The 17,051-nt window shown below is 43.7% G+C and overlaps 1 protein-coding gene across 1 annotated transcript in view; it reads right to left on the bottom strand.

Moving 5' to 3' along the window:
• Positions 1–17,051, bottom strand: part of Dstyk (dual serine/threonine and tyrosine protein kinase) — a 51,349-nt gene that overhangs the window by 7,722 nt on the left and 26,576 nt on the right. Inside the window, exons 3-10 of the mRNA XM_075987897.1 lie at positions 13,344–14,007; positions 6,302–6,534; positions 5,159–5,242; positions 4,127–4,303; positions 3,325–3,454; positions 2,801–2,957; positions 2,286–2,418; positions 822–935 (exon numbers count right to left, since the gene is read on the bottom strand). Of these exons, the coding sequence (XP_075844012.1) occupies positions 822–935; positions 2,286–2,418; positions 2,801–2,957; positions 3,325–3,454; positions 4,127–4,303; positions 5,159–5,242; positions 6,302–6,534; positions 13,344–14,007 (1,692 nt within the window). The remainder of the gene's footprint in view (positions 1–821; positions 936–2,285; positions 2,419–2,800; positions 2,958–3,324; positions 3,455–4,126; positions 4,304–5,158; positions 5,243–6,301; positions 6,535–13,343; positions 14,008–17,051) is intronic.

The raw sequence follows: 17,051 nt of genomic DNA, 5'->3' as shown, positions 1-17,051 counted from the left end.
AAAGGCAAAGATTATTCTAGATTGAAGAAGGCTAAAATAGCATGTAACAAGATATACTGTAGCATCCTTAGATTAGCTCCTAGGCAAAATAGATAAATAGATAAAAAACAGCAAACAGACCATATTTGGAGCAACAGGATATAATGGAGACAATAACAGAGTATATGTTTTGTTGTTGTTGTTGTTTGGTTGGTTGGTTTTGGTTTTGTCAAGACAGGCTTTCTCTGTAGCTTTGGTGCCTGTCCTGGAACTAGCTCTTGTAGACCAGGCTGACCTTGAACTCACAGAGATCCACCTGTCTCTGTCTCTGCTGGGATTAAAGGCACGTGCCACCACCACCCAGCCCAGAGTATGTGTTAATAACAGTAGTGTATCAATGGTAGATTTCTTGAGTGTGGTAATGGCATTTTAATTATTTAGAAGATACTTTTTCTTAGGAGAGATACACTGACATATTTAGGAGTGAACTGTTACCAGCAACTTACCTTCATATGGTGCAGGAAGAGAAACAGAAAATACGACTGTGAGTGGGGCACCCTGGCAGGAGCATAGGACACAAGGGCAGCTGGGTTTCCGCTATGCCAGCTTTTAGTGCCGCTCTATCCCACTCTTTTCTATGAAGTGAAAATTTCCCACAGTGGAGGGAAAAGTATTTGACACAGGTAGTCTGTTGAAATTGCTCCTTAAGCTGAAATTCAGGACACCATCTACCCACCATGGAAAAGCTCCTGCTTTCCATGCAGTCTTCCCTAGAATCAAAGGCCTTTTACACAGACCCTCTGCAGAGGGAGGGACCCTCTCTGAATAGAGCTCTTACTCACCAGCACGTTCTTCAGTTTGATATCCCGATGCACAAGCCCCTGGCTGTGCAGAAAGCGGATTCCCTCCACCACATCCAGAGCTATCTGCAAACGTGTCTCCAGGGTCAGCCCAGCCTGGGAAGGGAAGAGAGCCCAACTCCTTAGCCCAGCTGAGACCAACTGTGAGCGACTGAATGACTTAGGGTGGCACGGAGGGGATAGAACAGTGACTGGGAGAGGCAGGTAGAACACAAAGCACAAGGAAGCCCTTTGCAGGCTGCAGTTGGTCAGCAGGACCACCCCAGACCGAAGCATCTCACTCCCAGCATCCGGGTGACTCTGGCACTGTCTCATGGAAGATTTCCTTTCACAGGCTTGGTTAGCCCAGGTTTCATTTTATGGGCTCCAATTCTAAAGTTACTCGAAAACTGTCCTATTAGTCTCCTCCAAAAATTAATTTCCTCCAAGATCCTCAAATGGATCTGGCCCATTTATAAAAGAATTTCATGTGCTCCTGAGATAAAGAGGAAACCACTTAGAGTCTCTTCATCTCACCAATTTCTGTGACTCCTGAAAATATTCCTGCATTTCTCTCCCTTACTTCTGAAAGTCTCCATGTAAGCTCATATAGGGGAATCCAGACCCTCTGAGGTCAGCTTCTGTTTCCTTCTGTTCAGCTCCAAGGCAGGAGACAGACAAGAGAAATCTAATTCCCTTATTTGTGAATATTTTAGATGAGAGCTTAAACTCAGCATTCGGCTGAGAGTTTCCCCCTTACTCAAATGTCATTCTTCAGTGGCACACTCCAGTTTAATTTTTAAAAAAATCAAGACCACATAACAAGATCTTATGACTTCATGACTGACCCCACCCCACCTCTCTCTCATTGACTACAATTTTCTTAAACATGATTGGAAATTACACATCTTGCTATAATCTGATAGTACTTAATACAAACCTTGCACAAATAGTCATCAATAAATACTTGTTCACTTAACAAAAACTAGCTTTATCCAAAAGTATAATAAGAAGCTTTCCATTCTTCTAAAGAATCTACATTTTCATTCACACCACAGGACATCAGAGTGGTAAATAAGATGGGCCTGGTGGCACATGCCTTTAATCGTAGCACTGGAGGAGGAGGCATGAGGATCTCTTGTGAGTGAGAGACCAGCCTAATCTGCACAGGAGAGTTCCAGGCCAGCCAGTGCTACATAGTGAGAGCCTGTCTCAAAAAACAAAACTAAACAAAAAAAAAACGCAAATAAGCAATTTTTTAAAAAGTAATGAATAAAAGCATTACAGAAATATACTGGGATAAAAGTGAATTCTGAAAAATGTCTGACATTTTTCTGGAAATAATGAAGTAAATGAGGTTACTCCAACAATCTCTATGAAAGTGAGAAGTTCTGAAACAGCAGGAAAGGACGAAGTCCAGGAAGGAACCGGTCCCAGCTGGCTCTAGTCCCCGGCTGCCACCCTCACCTTCAGCCCTGTGTAGAGGTCCCGGTGCAGCCGCTCCATAATAAGCAGGACCGCGATGCTGGAGCCACCACCGTAGTTGTAATCAATGACCGAACCGTGAAGATCCACCAATCGCTCGTGCTTTGGCAAAGACCTAGGAGAAGGAGAAAGGCACCACACTCAGGCTCTAATTCTGCAAGAGATGCCAGGATGTAGAAAGAAAGAACCTCACAGTCACACATGGTCCAAGTCTAGAGAGAGGAAAAGAAAACTACTTCTCCGCCAAGTAAAGAACCATGGACTATCAATACTTGCAGTCCTTAGTGACAAGAAAGACAACAGAACGAAGATCTGAGAAATTGTGATATGAGAAAACTAAGCAAAGACAGCATTTCTGGCCTAACCTACAAACACTAGTTATAATGTCGTTAAATCTTGGTATACAGAGACAAGATATGCTGTAGCTTGTGATACAAAACTAAAGCCAGCCTTTGACTTCTATGGGTCTTCCCCAGATTAATGAAACCAAGACCTACCTCATGTAGTGAAACTCCAACGCCAGGTCATTCCAGTGCTTCTCATCAGGAGGAACAACTGACTTGAGGGCACAAGGGAAGTGTCCGCCCCAGTTGTCACACAGGTACACTACACCATACTGGCCCCGGCCTAGTTCCTGTCCTAATTTAGGTTTACCTATAAGATATAAAGACAGCAATAAGGCAGCTGGAAGAGGAACTTACCAGATATTCTTTTTAAGATTCTTAGGTGCAACCCTGCCTGGAGGCCAGAAGTTGGTAATCATGCAATCATGCGATGGGGAGAAACTCAAGTGCTGTTCTAACCCAGTAGGAAGTAACTAAGCTGGATGATTTTGAATAAACTTTGATCTTGTTATTCATATTACACCAGCAACAGAACCAAATAGGAATTCAGAAGCATCACTAAGTGCTGGGGCAGCTTTGCAAGGTAGTAGCAGTCTGAGACAATGGGATTCTTGGTAAAGGAATGCTAGAGGTCCCTGCATTCCCTCCAATTCACTTGGAAAGAAACAAGGACTCACGGTGAAGCAAGACGTCCTGTAAAGACCGGCTCTCTAGTGAAAGGCGGGCCAGACGGGGGGCGTGGTCTTTTCGAACCTTTAGCCACAGATCTTCAGTTTTCTCCAGCCGCCCAGAGTGGCCAGCTTCCAGCTAGGAGAAAAAGACAACATAAAACTCAAGTCCCTCACCTCAGATTCTCCATCGGATTCATAGAAATAATTATATATTTTTTATGCCAACAATTGTGAGAACTGAACAGCATATATATGACATGTTTAATACAATGATAGTGCATAGTCAATAGTCATTTTCCTCTTAGAAGCATAATCACATCTATTCATATCCTCCCTCTCCCTCCCTCCCTCCCTCCCTCCCTCCCTCCCTCCCTCCCTCCCTCCCTCCCTCCCTCTCTCTCTCTCTCTCTCTCTCTCTCTCTCTCTCTCTCTCTCTCACACACACACACACACACACACACTCAGGAGGACCATATAATTGTGATCTGGTATTGTTAGAAAGTCATTCTTCTGTCATTCATTATAAAATATGATATAAACTTATATAAAGTCAGTACTCCTCTCTGCTCTTTTTCATTCAGTTATATGGGAAGAAATTAACTGCACTCACTCTAATTTTCCTAGAGTTATAAAAAGATCCACATGAAAAATTTGGTGATGAAACTTCCTGTAACTTATTATTCTTTAACAGAATAAAAAATACACTGATTTTTTTAAAACTATAAGGATAACAGAGAGTAAATTACTTCCCTCTAGATGAGTATCTTTTCTGCTTATTCCAGCTTTCGCTCCTTTCCTGCATACCAACCTGCCTCAAGGAGGCTGCAAAAGCCTCGTGAGAACAATTGAGCCGAGTGCGGAACTGGCTACAAATGCTCTTGGCCAACTTGGAGGCACTGAGACTCTCGATGGCTTCCTGGGCCACCTTCCTCTTCCACTCTAGAGTGATGGTGGGTGGGCTCACCCATGTGATCCGCTGGATGATCTGCCGAGATGAGGACAGGAAAGTCACTGAAGGAAGCAGGAACTCCCCGGCAGCTCCAACAATGCCTCTCCTTCACTGGGCTCCTGCTCATCAGGAACAGCCCTTGACATAGGAGCCTATGGAACCCATCTACCTCAAAACCAGGGTTCATCCAGAGGAAAGCACCAAAGAACAGTAAGCCTAATTGAAATGCTTACACCCCTCAGCATGTTCTATTCAGGGCCAGGGATTAACTCTCCTCTGAAGCAGTAGTAACTCTACATAGATGCGAGTCTAAGATAGGAACCACACTCTTGGCCCCTGGCAACAGTGTGTGTGTGTGTGTGTTGTTTGAGACAGGTCTTTCTACATGTAAACCCAGGTAGGCCATCAACTCATAGAGATCTGCCTGCCTCTACCTCCTCAATGCTGGGATTAAAGGTGTGCACCACTATGACTGACTCAACGTCTAGATTTTTGTTGTTTACTTTTTTGCTCTTTTGGTACCAGGGAATCAAATCTGTGACCCTTTGTATTTTAGGCAAAACATCTACCACCAAGCTATATCCCCAGACCCAATAATACCTACTTCTGAGAAAACATTTAGGCTGAATAAAAGAAAGACAATACAACTAGTGAGGGGGAACTTTGTGGCTTCATCAAGTATTACATAAATCTATGGCTTTTTAGGGCTTAAAGGGAACACTGGTAGTCATTCATTGAGAACAAGCATACAACAGAATTCTTTCAGAGAGGCAAACCACCAAATAATGGCCACCTTATTTTAACAGCATATTCTACGATCTGTTCTGTTGGAGAGTCTAAGATGTAAGTGAGCCCAATATGGATTGAAATAATTCTCTGAGGAACACTCACCTGCTTGATTTGTTCCCAAAGCATCCTTGTAACTGAGGACCCAGAGTGAAATGTGACTTCAACATGATAAGCGGCATTTAAGATCTGAAAGAGAACACGTGATGAAACACATGCAGATAGTCATTTCTCAACAACTCCAAGAACAAGTCCAAGCTGGGTGTAGTGGCATATACCTTTAATCCCTGTACCTGGGAGGAAGAGTAAGGCGGGTCTCTTTGAGGCCACTCTGTTCTAGATAGCAAGTTCTCAGCCAAATGTTCTAGAGAGTAAAAGACCCTGTCTCTCTCTCTCTCTCTCTCTCTCTCTCTCTCTCTCTCTCTCTCTCTCTCTCTCTCTCACACACACACACACACACACACACACACACACACACACACACACACACACACACACCGTTGAGCCAGACACAGCACTTGGGAGGCAGAGGCAGAAGAATAACAGTTCAAGACCAACCTTGACCAAAATAGCAGTTAAAAGCCAGGCCAGTCTTGGCTACATGTGCATCACTCCTACCTTCTGCCTGCCCAAACCAAAGAATTACAGTCCAATCTGAAGGCTTGCAAATTTATCCCTAAACATATACAGAGTTAATTAAAGTTCATCACCTCTTTTACTTTACTTTCTTTCTTTCTTTCTTTCTTTTTTTTTTTTTTTTTTGATTTTTGACACAGGGTTTCTCTGTGTAGCTTTGGAGCTCTGTAGATTAGGCTGGCTTTGAACTCAGAGATCACCTGCCTCTGCCTCTGAGTGCTGGGATTAAAGGCGTGCACCACCACCATCGCCTAGCCTTCTATTCATTTTTTTTTTTTTTTGGTTTTTCGAGACAGGGTTTCTCTGTGGTTTTGGAGCCTGTCCTGGAACTAGCTCTTGTAGACCAGGCTGGTCTCGAACTCACAGAGATCCTCCTGCCTCTGGCTCCCAAGTGCTGGGATTAAAGGCGTGTGCCACCACCGCCCTTCTATTCATTTTTATCAACTGTAAATTTACAACTTATAAGTACCTCCCCCAGGCAGTAGTCATATAGTAGGAAAACAAAATGTAATTTCAAGTAGACTGTTTCAAAGTGAAATCCTTGGTTAATGTGAAGTTGGGCTTGTGTGTAAATTATTCTAGCTGTTATCTGTGAAACCATTCTTTTCATACCTGTTTGAGATAATTGCTGGTAATATGAACTGAGACATCCTGTGATTTTTCAAGGCTCTGCAGACACCGTTCCAGGGTCCCAACAAAGCTTTCCCGTAGGTAATCCACTGAGCTGATCAGCTTGTTGGCCACCGCCTGATTGAGCCTGGAGATGATGAGCTCTTGGATCTGCCGGATGCAGCATTTGATCTCTCTGGTGCCCACTGTTTCTCCATTCTCAGGGACAATGACATCTACAGAGGCAGAGATACACTAGTTAGCAGTGAAGGAAAGGTGCAGACACACTAAATAAGGCATCTCCCAAGTCATCACTGGTGAACTACCACGATGGCGGCTATGAAAAGATAGAGTTGGTTATCAAATTCTGAATCATAGTAAGATCAAAAGCCAGGTGATGCTCAGCCACTTACATTAAATAAGATCATGAAAATGAGCAGTTATGTCTAAAACAAGTCTATTGATCTTAGTAGCTTTTAGGATTCAGTTACAGGAGGAGAAGAACACCATTCCCTCAGTGGAAACTATGTGAAAGGCACAATAGTAAGCACTGTATATAGGTAATCTAACTTCATTTTCACAGTACCTTTGTTAATAGATACTAATGGATATATTCTATAGATTAGGAAATAGCCTCAGGGATAAGACAAAGTAGGCATTGGGAAAGAAGATGTGCAGTCAAGAAGCAATACAGCTAGAATTTGAGCATAAACCTCACTTGTTTCAAATCTAGGATTTTTTTTTATTATTATTATTTTTCAAGACAGGGTTTCTCTATAGCTTTGGAGCCTGTCCTGGAACTAGTTCTGTAGACCAGGCTGACTTCGAACTCACAGAGATCCACCTGCCTCTGCCTCCTGAGTGCTGGGATTAAAGGCACGTGCCACCACTGCCCAGCTGTCAGAGCAATTGTCACAAGCTATTACAGGTCATGACACAATTACAGCTTATAGCAATTGATAGTTCAGATGCCAACCCACCAGACAAATGGTTCTCTGAAAACTGTTGCTGTCATCTGTGATTTCACTTGTGCAATAACAGCTATGGTATCTCCCCATTACCATGCATTTTCATGAAATGTATACATGTAATCTCATGATTACATCTCAATCTTATGGGCACACGCATTTGTGAATGGTCAGGAAGATGACTTCTCATTTATCTGTATATATATATATTTTTCGAGACAGGGTTTCTCCGTAGCTTTTGGTTCCTGTCCTGGAACTAGCTCTTGTAGACCAGGCTGGCCTCGAACTCACAGAGATCCGCCTGCCTCTGCCTCCCAAGTGCTGGGATTAAAGGCGTGTGCCACCACCGCCCGGCTATCTGTATAATTTTGATGAACGGTGATGTGGGAGTGTCATATATCAATCTGTTGATTTCATTGGTTAAGCAATAAAGAAACTGCTTGGCTCTCATAGGTTAAAACATAGGTGGGTGGAATAAACAGAACAGAATGCTGGGAGGAAGAGGAAGTGAGCTCAGACTCGACAGCTCTGCTCTCTGGAGCAGATGCCATGCTCCCCTCTCCCGGGCCCACGCGATGAAGCTCTGACCCAGGATGGACGTAGGCTAGAATCTCCCTGATAAGCCACCTCGTGGGCTACACAGATTATTAGAAATGGGCTAGTCCAGGTGCGAGAGTTAGCCGAGAAGAGGCTAGATATAATGGGCCAAGCAGTGTTTAAAAGAATACAATTTGTGTGTTGTTATTTCGGGGCATAAGCTAGCCAGGCGGCCGGGGTGCTGGGGACGCAGCCCTGCCGCTACCATTACTACAGAACAGAAACATACTAAAATATGTTTCATAACTTTATCTATTGTTACAGGTGGACTATAAAACACTTAAAGGTCTGTTCTCTATCCTTGGATACATTTATATGTGTGTGTGTGTATACATACACATATGCTTGGGAATTTGTAACAGAGAAGTAATAAGAATGTAGAATGTAGAGGAATAAGAATAAGGATGTAAAAGAATAAAGAATTGAAACAGAAAATTAGAAATAAGAAATTATAGGCAATTAGGACAAGAGAATTAGAATTAAAGAAGAAATAAAGAAAATGACCCTCAGATCAAGTGAGTGAAATTAGTATAGAAATCTTTCATTTTCCCCACTCTTGAGAAACATTTCTCCTTTGAAACCCTGGGTAGGGACTGGGAGCTGATCTCTCAGTCCTTACATAAAACAAGAAAAAAATTTTGACATGTAACTCCATACATAGCCCAGGCTGACCTCACACCTACGACTCTTCTGCCTCTTCTTTGGGAGCTGGGAGTACAGGCAAATGCCACCACACCTAGATTAAAACATAAATATTTCCTAAAGTATGTACATCCTGTTACCCAGCATACATGACTGACTTTTATTTAAAGACAAAAATAGCAACAGAAATCTGGTCCTACCAGACTATGTGCAAGCTTGCTCTTAAATCAATTTGTTATTGCTTTAAACGTACTCAGAAAGGACTCAAAACAATTGCACCCAATATGTAGCTATTTAAGTACGTGGATCCACAGACCTACAAGTAAGCAGAGTCAGACATTTGGTCTACTAGCTTCAGTTATTCCAACATCTGTTTAAGCTAAACATTGCATCAAAGGCACTAAACATGGTACCAAAGGCACTAAACGTGGTATACCTTCCACAGTACAACCCAACATTACACTGTCACCTAACCCTGCTGCTCTGGCCGGCTGTCATCTTGTGGGTACCATGCCAGCACTGATGATCCAGGGTACTTAGTGAAGTGTTCAGAGGACTCTAGAACTTCCACTGAAATGAACATTTCTCAGCCACCAAAGATACATCTCTATTCATTTTTACTGAAAAAAAGAGAGAAGAGAGGGAGGAAGGAAAAAAAAGGAGATTCTTTGTTTTTGATGCAAGGTATAAGATGATGAATAACTTCAAGTTCATATTCTTCAACTCTGGCATTTCAGTACACAGAAGTATATACTAAAAGAAAGCAAAAGATGACAGACGTTAGTGAAATGTGGGGGGGGGGGGCACAAATAAGTGCAGCTGGCAGCAGATGGCAGAACTAATGACCTTACAAAATGTGGCAATTAAAGGGTGGTTGGACTTGGAAAAATTCACAGAAAAATAAAAGATATTTCGGATTTGAGGCAGGACACACGCAAAGAAAAGGTTTAGGGACTGTATGGAGGGTATCAAGCAATTAAGCAACCCAGTTAAAACTACAGGAAGGTGAGAATGGAAAGTATGGTTGGCACAGTTGATAAAGGCTTTGGGAGATCTCAGACTAGACTGGGGTTCTTGGTACTGATCTGTGGAACAGGAAGCCAATAAAGATGAAGTAAAAAAGAAAGAAACAAGCTAGGAGACTGATTGGGTAAAAATACTTCGCACAGACTAAAGAAGACAGTGTAGAACCAGGAGTGTTTTGAATGCTTATATTCCAACACTTAAAGAGGCTGAGGCAGGAGGAGTGTAAGTTCAAAGCCAGCCAGGGTTATACAATGAAATCCTGTCTCAAAAAATATACAGAAAAGCAAAGCATGGGTAGATATGAAGTGCAAGGAACTCATGGGTACTTGACAACTCTTTAAACAAGGGAATTCAGGGGAAAAGACAACACAGCACATGCTGAGGATTTGAAACTGGGGACCAGGATGAAGCGGGTATCAGTAACTTAGAGCAGTTTAAGCCAGAGGTTCTCAACCTTCCCAATGACCCTTTAATGCAGTTCCTCATGATGTGGTTGGTGATCCCCAACTATGAAATTTTTCATTGCTACTTCATAATTGTAATTTTGCTACTGTTATGAATCATAATGTAAATATCTGATATGTGACCCCTGTGAAAGAGTCATTCAGCCCCCTAAAGGGTCACAACCCACATGCTGAGAATGACTGGTTTAAGCAGAAAAGCACTGACTTATAAAATATGGGCTCAAGGACTGGGTGTGGCAGTGCATCTCTGTGAGTCTGAGGCCAACCTGACTTACATAGTGAATTCTAGGACATCCAGGACTACACAGTGAGACCATGTTAACACACACACACTCAAGAATTAGACTGTCTCAGTTCATATTCTGCCTCTATTATTTACTAGTTGTAGGACCTTTGGCAAAATTGCTTAACCCTTTTAAGCCTTTTTATTTCCTCATCTAAACAATGAAAATAAGCAGCATCTATCTAGTGAAGATTCTAACACACACAGCACTGACAAAGTCTAAAGTGGCTTTCATGGTCTGAGCACTCCTGATGTGCATACGTACTCGTAACTGAGAATGTCAGGAGTGACTGAAAACAGTGTCGTTTCAGCTACTGTGCGGTAGAGCTAATGCTCATGCATGGAGAGTCAGACAGCATCGAGAATTCAGACACCAAAAGCCCTGACTGATGGCTTCCCCCACTTTGTTATTCGTGGTGGATGAGAGACTGCTAGGAAAGCTAAACATGCTCTTGGAAATTTTCCTGAGCTGGATTTCAGGAGCAGCCTGAAGCTAAAATAAGATCATGGGACAAAAAGCAACACAACACCTTAATTATTTAGATGAGGTGGCCTCCTTTGCTCTCATGGACTTAAGATTCGCTTTGATTCTTTCCTAAGCCACGAGCTTACCTTTTCCTAAATTCATCCTTAGCGTTGTCTAATTCCCACCTTCTGTCTGCGTCCCTGTACTCCTGAGAAGAACTGCTTGAAGAATTTTACTATGCTGTACTTTGACCTTTGCTCTGTGGTAGTCTGAACGTAATTGGTCCCCATATGCTCCTAGGGAGTGGCACTATTAGGAGGTGTTGCCTTCTTGGAGGAAGTGTGTCACTGTGGAGTAGGCTCTGAGGTCTCATATGCTCAAGCTACACATTCCTGCTGCTTGCAAATCAAGACACAGAACTCTGAGCTCCTCCAGCACCATGTCTGCCTGCATGCCACCATGTCCCACCATGACAATAATGGACAAAACCTCTGAAACAGTAAGACAGCCCCTATTAAATGTTTTCCTTTCTAAGAGTTGCCATGGTCATGGTGTCTCTTCACAGCAATAGAAACCCTAACTAAGACAGGTGTCCTCTTGCTGGACCTTAAGAATCAAGACATGGGAGCTGGAGAGATGGCTCGAAGGTTAAGAGCACTGGCTACTCTTCCAGAGGACCCTGGTTCAATTCCTAGCATGGCAGCTCACAATAATATATAATTTCAGTCCCAGAGGATCTGATACCCTCATACAGACATACATGCAGGCAAAATACTGATGTACATAAATAAATAAAGTAATTTAAAAAGAATCAGGGTATTCAATTTCTAGCTCAAAGAATCAGAGGCCTCCTCTCTTCAGCCTATGACAGTCTGCTTCAGGACAAAGCAAAAGTGAAGTGAGAAAATGTCCAAAGGAGAGAAAGGTCCTGGCCCTGACCTGCTCAGGCCTGTGCAACCCACATCCTCTGTCCAGGGTTTGTCCTGAAAGTGATACCCTCTAGTCCTCCAGAAGGCTCTGGGTGAGACAGACCTGCAGCCTGTAGGCCTGGGAGGGGTGAGGCGGTCTCTCAAAGCATTCTCCCTCAATATTACCTGCCCAGTGTCACTGGCCTGACCCACAAGACAGATCCAGGATCTGTGGTGTGGCCATCTGCCAGACTCCCGAGGAGGGAGGCCAAGGGTGGCCCTAGCAAAGTATGTCTGCTAGCTGCTTTCATGCACCTTAGCCCTGCCCCTGGAGAGTACTTTTCTGTTGGCTTTTCCCTCCCAAGCCAACAGAAGCAGGGCATCAGCTGTCTGTTGCGGTGTTGGATTAGTGGGTGCTTTCTAATAGGGGGCATGAGGAAACAGTAGAGTCTGGGATCAAAGTGGTGTGTTGGTCCTTTCTAGGAAAGGAACCTTGGGATGAGGAGGCCTAAGGCATCTGCCAGATCCCAGTTAGCGGAGGCAGTGCCACAGCTTCTCCCACTAGCCACCCTAGGTCTGGCCTTGTCCAGAGCCCCAGGGTTGACTTCCTGTGACCACATCCCCAAGAATGGATCAGGGAATTGGGTGAGACCTGCTGCAGGCCATTCTGCCTCTGGGTCACTCGCCAAGCCCTAGAGGTCTGCTTTCTTGTAGCCTGCCTTTTTTATACTGGGTCTCTTGGCCCAGCTGCTTCCTTTTGATAAGGAGACCTGACACACCTCAGAGGGAGATAGGCTCCCACATACCCATCTGTCACCCACCCCCATACCATCCACAACCCAAAAAGAAATTCCTTCAAAACAGTTTAGGGCCAGAAGCCAGGGTGGGAGGGGCTTGTGCTCCATTGGGATAACACCCTGTGGAGTCAGTATACCAAGATCAGATTGGTTTTGTTTGTTTTTGTTATTTTTTTTTATTTTGTTTTGTTTTCCTAAACAGTCGTCAATGAGATTTGTCTTTGGACTCCAGCCTTGGTCTCCTAGACTGGGGCTATGGTAAGTGTAGGATAGGAAGAGTGCAGTGTGGCAGTGTCTGGATCCCACCCCACCCCTCTGAAAGTTCTCTTTTGTAAAAGCCAGGCGTGGTAGTGCCTACCTGTCATCCCAGCACTCAGGAGGCAGAGGCAGGAGGATCATGAGTTTAAAGCCAGCCTGGTCTACATTTGAAAAAGAAAGTTTTTCTTTTGTTAAAGAAATTAAATGAATTTTTAAATCTGAAATCTGTGGTGAGACGAACTATTCCTCCTCTTGGAATAGTCAGACGAAGACCCTCAATGGGACAAGGAAACTGCCTGAATCCCACTCACCAGCAGGCCACACTTTTAGAGAAAACTTGTTCTCTAAACAGGAGTGTAACAAAGGTGTAAACAGCATTTCCAAGTTGAAAGTCGATGGTGCAAATATGTATATAACGTACTGTATTTTTACAATGATTGTGGCATGGCTCCCCCACCCCCTTTTGTAGTGAGTATCTGTTTTTCAGAAACCTCACCTGCTTTCCCTCATGTGGTCTCTTAATCCTGAAACCCAGTAATTGTATTACTGCCATTAAAAGATGCAGTTATTTAAAAAAAAAAAAAAAGAATCAGAGGCCTCTGCAGTCCCAGCACCCCTCTAAGCTCTAGAACCTACCTTTAAACTCCATGTTGGCAGCATCATCCAGAAGTTCCTCTTTCATGGTGTTAAGTGTCTCAACAATCATGTCCTTCATTTCCTCCTGCTTTCGGTTGGCAATATTCATCAACGATTCATACAATTCATTCTCCTTTTTTCTAGTATATTCTAGACGTTTAGGAGTGATCTGTAGGTCCCGTTGCATGTCAAAAGCCTGGTTAATAAAGATGTCAAGACAGCGGCAGTGCACCACGTTCAGGGCCTTGGCTGCATCCACTAAGCGGGCCTGTAGCAGCTGGTGAGAAAATGTACTCAATTGTCTCAGCTTCTCACTTTGCTCCACCAACATGCTCTGAGCTTTGCTGTCCTCGTCAGGGGCTCCACAGTTCCTGTGACTGCCGCTCAGATAGCCCAGGTCCAACAGCTGTCGATACAGTGGTGACCGTTCACTCTCTGCTCGCCTGCTGGGGGAGTCCATAATCTCCAGCTTGGGTGCTTTGAAAAAGAACACAGGAAAGGAGAAATACTTTCTGATTTCCTGAAGCTCTTGCTCGTCCCTCTCAGAGAGTTCATCTTTGTGAAGTGCGTAGGTTATCACAGGCAAGAAATCATTCGCCAAGTCACCCAGAACATCTACCGCAGGCCGGTGGCTGTGGCATGGGGCCACCACAATATCCACTTCCTAGAAGGAGAAGGGGTCAGATCAGTACTTCAGGGTGGGAACCAATCCTTGCCTCCCTTGAGTCTAATCTACACTAAGACCAAAATCCGGACGAATAACAGAGCAACTGGACTTCATTTTACCCCAGTCACTTGTCCACCTACTTCCTTGGTTCCTAATACCCCCTTCTGTGACCTGCAAAAACAAGCATTCATCTAGACAGAGAAAATATAAGTAGAAAGGATGGCAGTCCCTTCAGCCATTTCAGATGAAAAGAACAGGACCTGCCTTCCTTTGATGCTTATAAAGTCCTATTGATTCCCCATGAAAAGGGGGCAATAGTGTAAGACAAATGAGTTCTTAGGGCAACTCTCAGACAGGGGGTAATCCTGTATTCTCCCTCTTGCCTTCCACTCACATCTCCATCCCCACCTGCCAGCCGGGCTAGCGCAACCAGCCTTTGAACATTGGTTGTAAAGCATGTCGTCATACCTTACAGTCTCTCCTGTAAGTTACAGGGTCCCTGGCACTCTGTCTCTCCTTATCTGCATTCAAAACATTCATAGATGACTTATCTGAAACCCATATTGTTTAGACATATGTAGTGGCATATGCCACCTGGGACACACAGTGAGTTCCAGGCCAACCTGTACCGGAACCTGGGGAAACCCTATCTCAGAAGAAAGAGAAGGAAAGAGAGGGTGAGGGAAGAAAAATAAAGAAAAGAGAAGTGAGAAAAAAATGAAGAGAAGACAGGAAAGAGGAGGAGAGGAAGAAATAGAAGGGGGAAGGAAAGGAAGAAAAGGGAAGAGAAGATGCTGTTCCCTGTTAGCCTATAAATCCTTTGAAGGAAGAGGCCATATTTACTTACTCACTATTAGAATGCCAATATCTAGCACAGTAAATCCACAATACAATCAGTTGTTGAACCAAGAAATCATTCTGCAAACTGGTAGCCAAAGTCACCAAACATTTCTGCCATTTTCCAGGACTCTGCAGATATTCCAAAGGCTCAGTCAGGTTACACTGTGGTGATACCATGAGGAATATAGGCATGTGCTCACTGGGTATGTGGGCACAAGTATGGGATCTGAGTCCATTCCTAGCAGCTGCATAGAGATCCAGGAATGGCCACAGGAGCCCCCTGGCTCAGGAAACTTCGAGTTCAGCGAGAGATCCTGTCTTAAGGCAATACGGTGAAGAGCAATAGTGAAAGTCCTGCTCTGCTTCTGCATGTGTGTGAGCTTGCACACACAATTCTATGCCACATGCATGCACACACATACACACACAATTATGATCACTTGGTATGGCAGATAATAAGGCTCGCCAATCCAATATTTAGCTTTTATATTTTGGGGAAATTGGGGTAAGGCAAGAGAAAATGAAAAACAGAACTGATGGGTTCTAGCAGGAAGCATGCCTTTTGGCCTTGCCCATCTTCCTTCTGCATAAGGACATGACAGAGTAGCAGCTGCATGTAGCTGCCTTAGGCAAACTTGCAGGTAGATGCCAAAAGAGAGAGTGTGGTGGCACAAACCTTTAATCCCAGCACTCAGCAGGCAGGCAGTCTAGTCTATAGAGTGAGTTCACAGCCAGGACTATGTAGAGAGACCCTGTCTCAAAAACAGAAGCAGTAACAAACAGGAAGCCTGACCCTAGCTGCCCATGTGAGGAGGAATTAACCTGCTTGCCTACACATCTGTGTGTGTGACAGTCTGTCACACATAACAGACTTCGTCGCAACTGATACTCCCAAATTTGTACGGAACTTTCCAGAAAGCCCTTTGGTTTTGAAATAAATCCTCCATGGCCTTTTTCCTATTCTGTAGTTTCTGCTTTTGTTTTCTCTCTCTCCTGAGCATATATTTCTATCCAGTGTACCGGTGCTCCTCATCTCTCTGAAACTGTCACAAAGGTGTGAGTGGGGACTCTGGCCAGTCATCAGCTGTGTTCATAAGTACACAGTTCCTGTTGCCTTCAGAGATCTACAAACTCAAACCAAGCCTTCCTGCAGAGTTAACTTACAGAATATATCTTACAAAGCTCTAAAAGAATTCATCCGTTATCTGTTCAGGTTTAAGTCCTTGACAACTGCCAGACTGAATATTTATTTGAAACTTAAGTTTGTTGTTTCTGTTTTGGTTTGGTTTTGTTTTTTGACAGGGTCTCTCTTATGTAGTCATGTGCCCTCAGACTTGCTACTTGCTATGTAGCCAATACTAGCCTTGAACTCTTGATCCACCTTCTACCTCCCAGGTGCCTGTTTTACAGGCTTGTACTATTATTCTGGGCTGGAAGCAACTTTCTTCTTTTTACATTTTACTCTGCGTGCGCGTGTGTGTGTGTGTGTGCACGCACACACTCACGCAGCCAGGCCCAAAGGTACACATACTAAGCCGTCTTGCCTCCTGTGAAGGTATCTATATTTGACAAAATGTATTTTAAAATGAAATCCTGACATATCCCCCTCTTTAATAGCCTTCTCTAGACACGAGAAGTCAGAGAAAGCTAGCCTATTTATCTATCTAGTATCTGTCTTCTATCAGCACTGATACATGTTTGTACTATGTTTTTGTTTTTTCATTTTTCCTTTTTTAACAAAGCACCAAGTTCAGGCTGGAGAGATGACTCAGAGGTTAAGAGCATTGGCTGCTCTTCCAGAGGTCCTGAGTTCAATTCCCAAAAACCATATGGTGACTCACAACCATCTACAAGTGAGATCCGGTACCCTCTTCTGGTATGCAGGCATACATACAGGCAGAATACTGTATACAAAATAAACCTTAAAAAAAAAAAAAGCACAGTTTCTCATTTTCTTGCCAGCAAAAAACTAAACTTGCCAGTCAGTGATGGTGCACACCTTTAAACCCAGCATTCAAGAGGCAGAGGCAGTCAGTTCTCTGAGTTGGAGGCCAGCCTGGTGTATAAAGTGAGTTCCAAGACAGTCAGGGTTATACAAAGAAACCCTGTCTTGAAACAAATTCTACCCCACTTCCTACCCCCAGCAGAAAAAAATAAAACAAAACCCTAAACTTTATTTCCAGGTAAGTCACATAATACTT

Source organism: Microtus pennsylvanicus, chromosome 10, assembly GCF_037038515.1.
Source record: "Microtus pennsylvanicus isolate mMicPen1 chromosome 10, mMicPen1.hap1, whole genome shotgun sequence".
Classification (NCBI taxonomy): domain Eukaryota; kingdom Metazoa; phylum Chordata; class Mammalia; order Rodentia; family Cricetidae; genus Microtus; species Microtus pennsylvanicus.
This window is presented reverse-complemented; position numbering and strand designations above follow the sequence as displayed.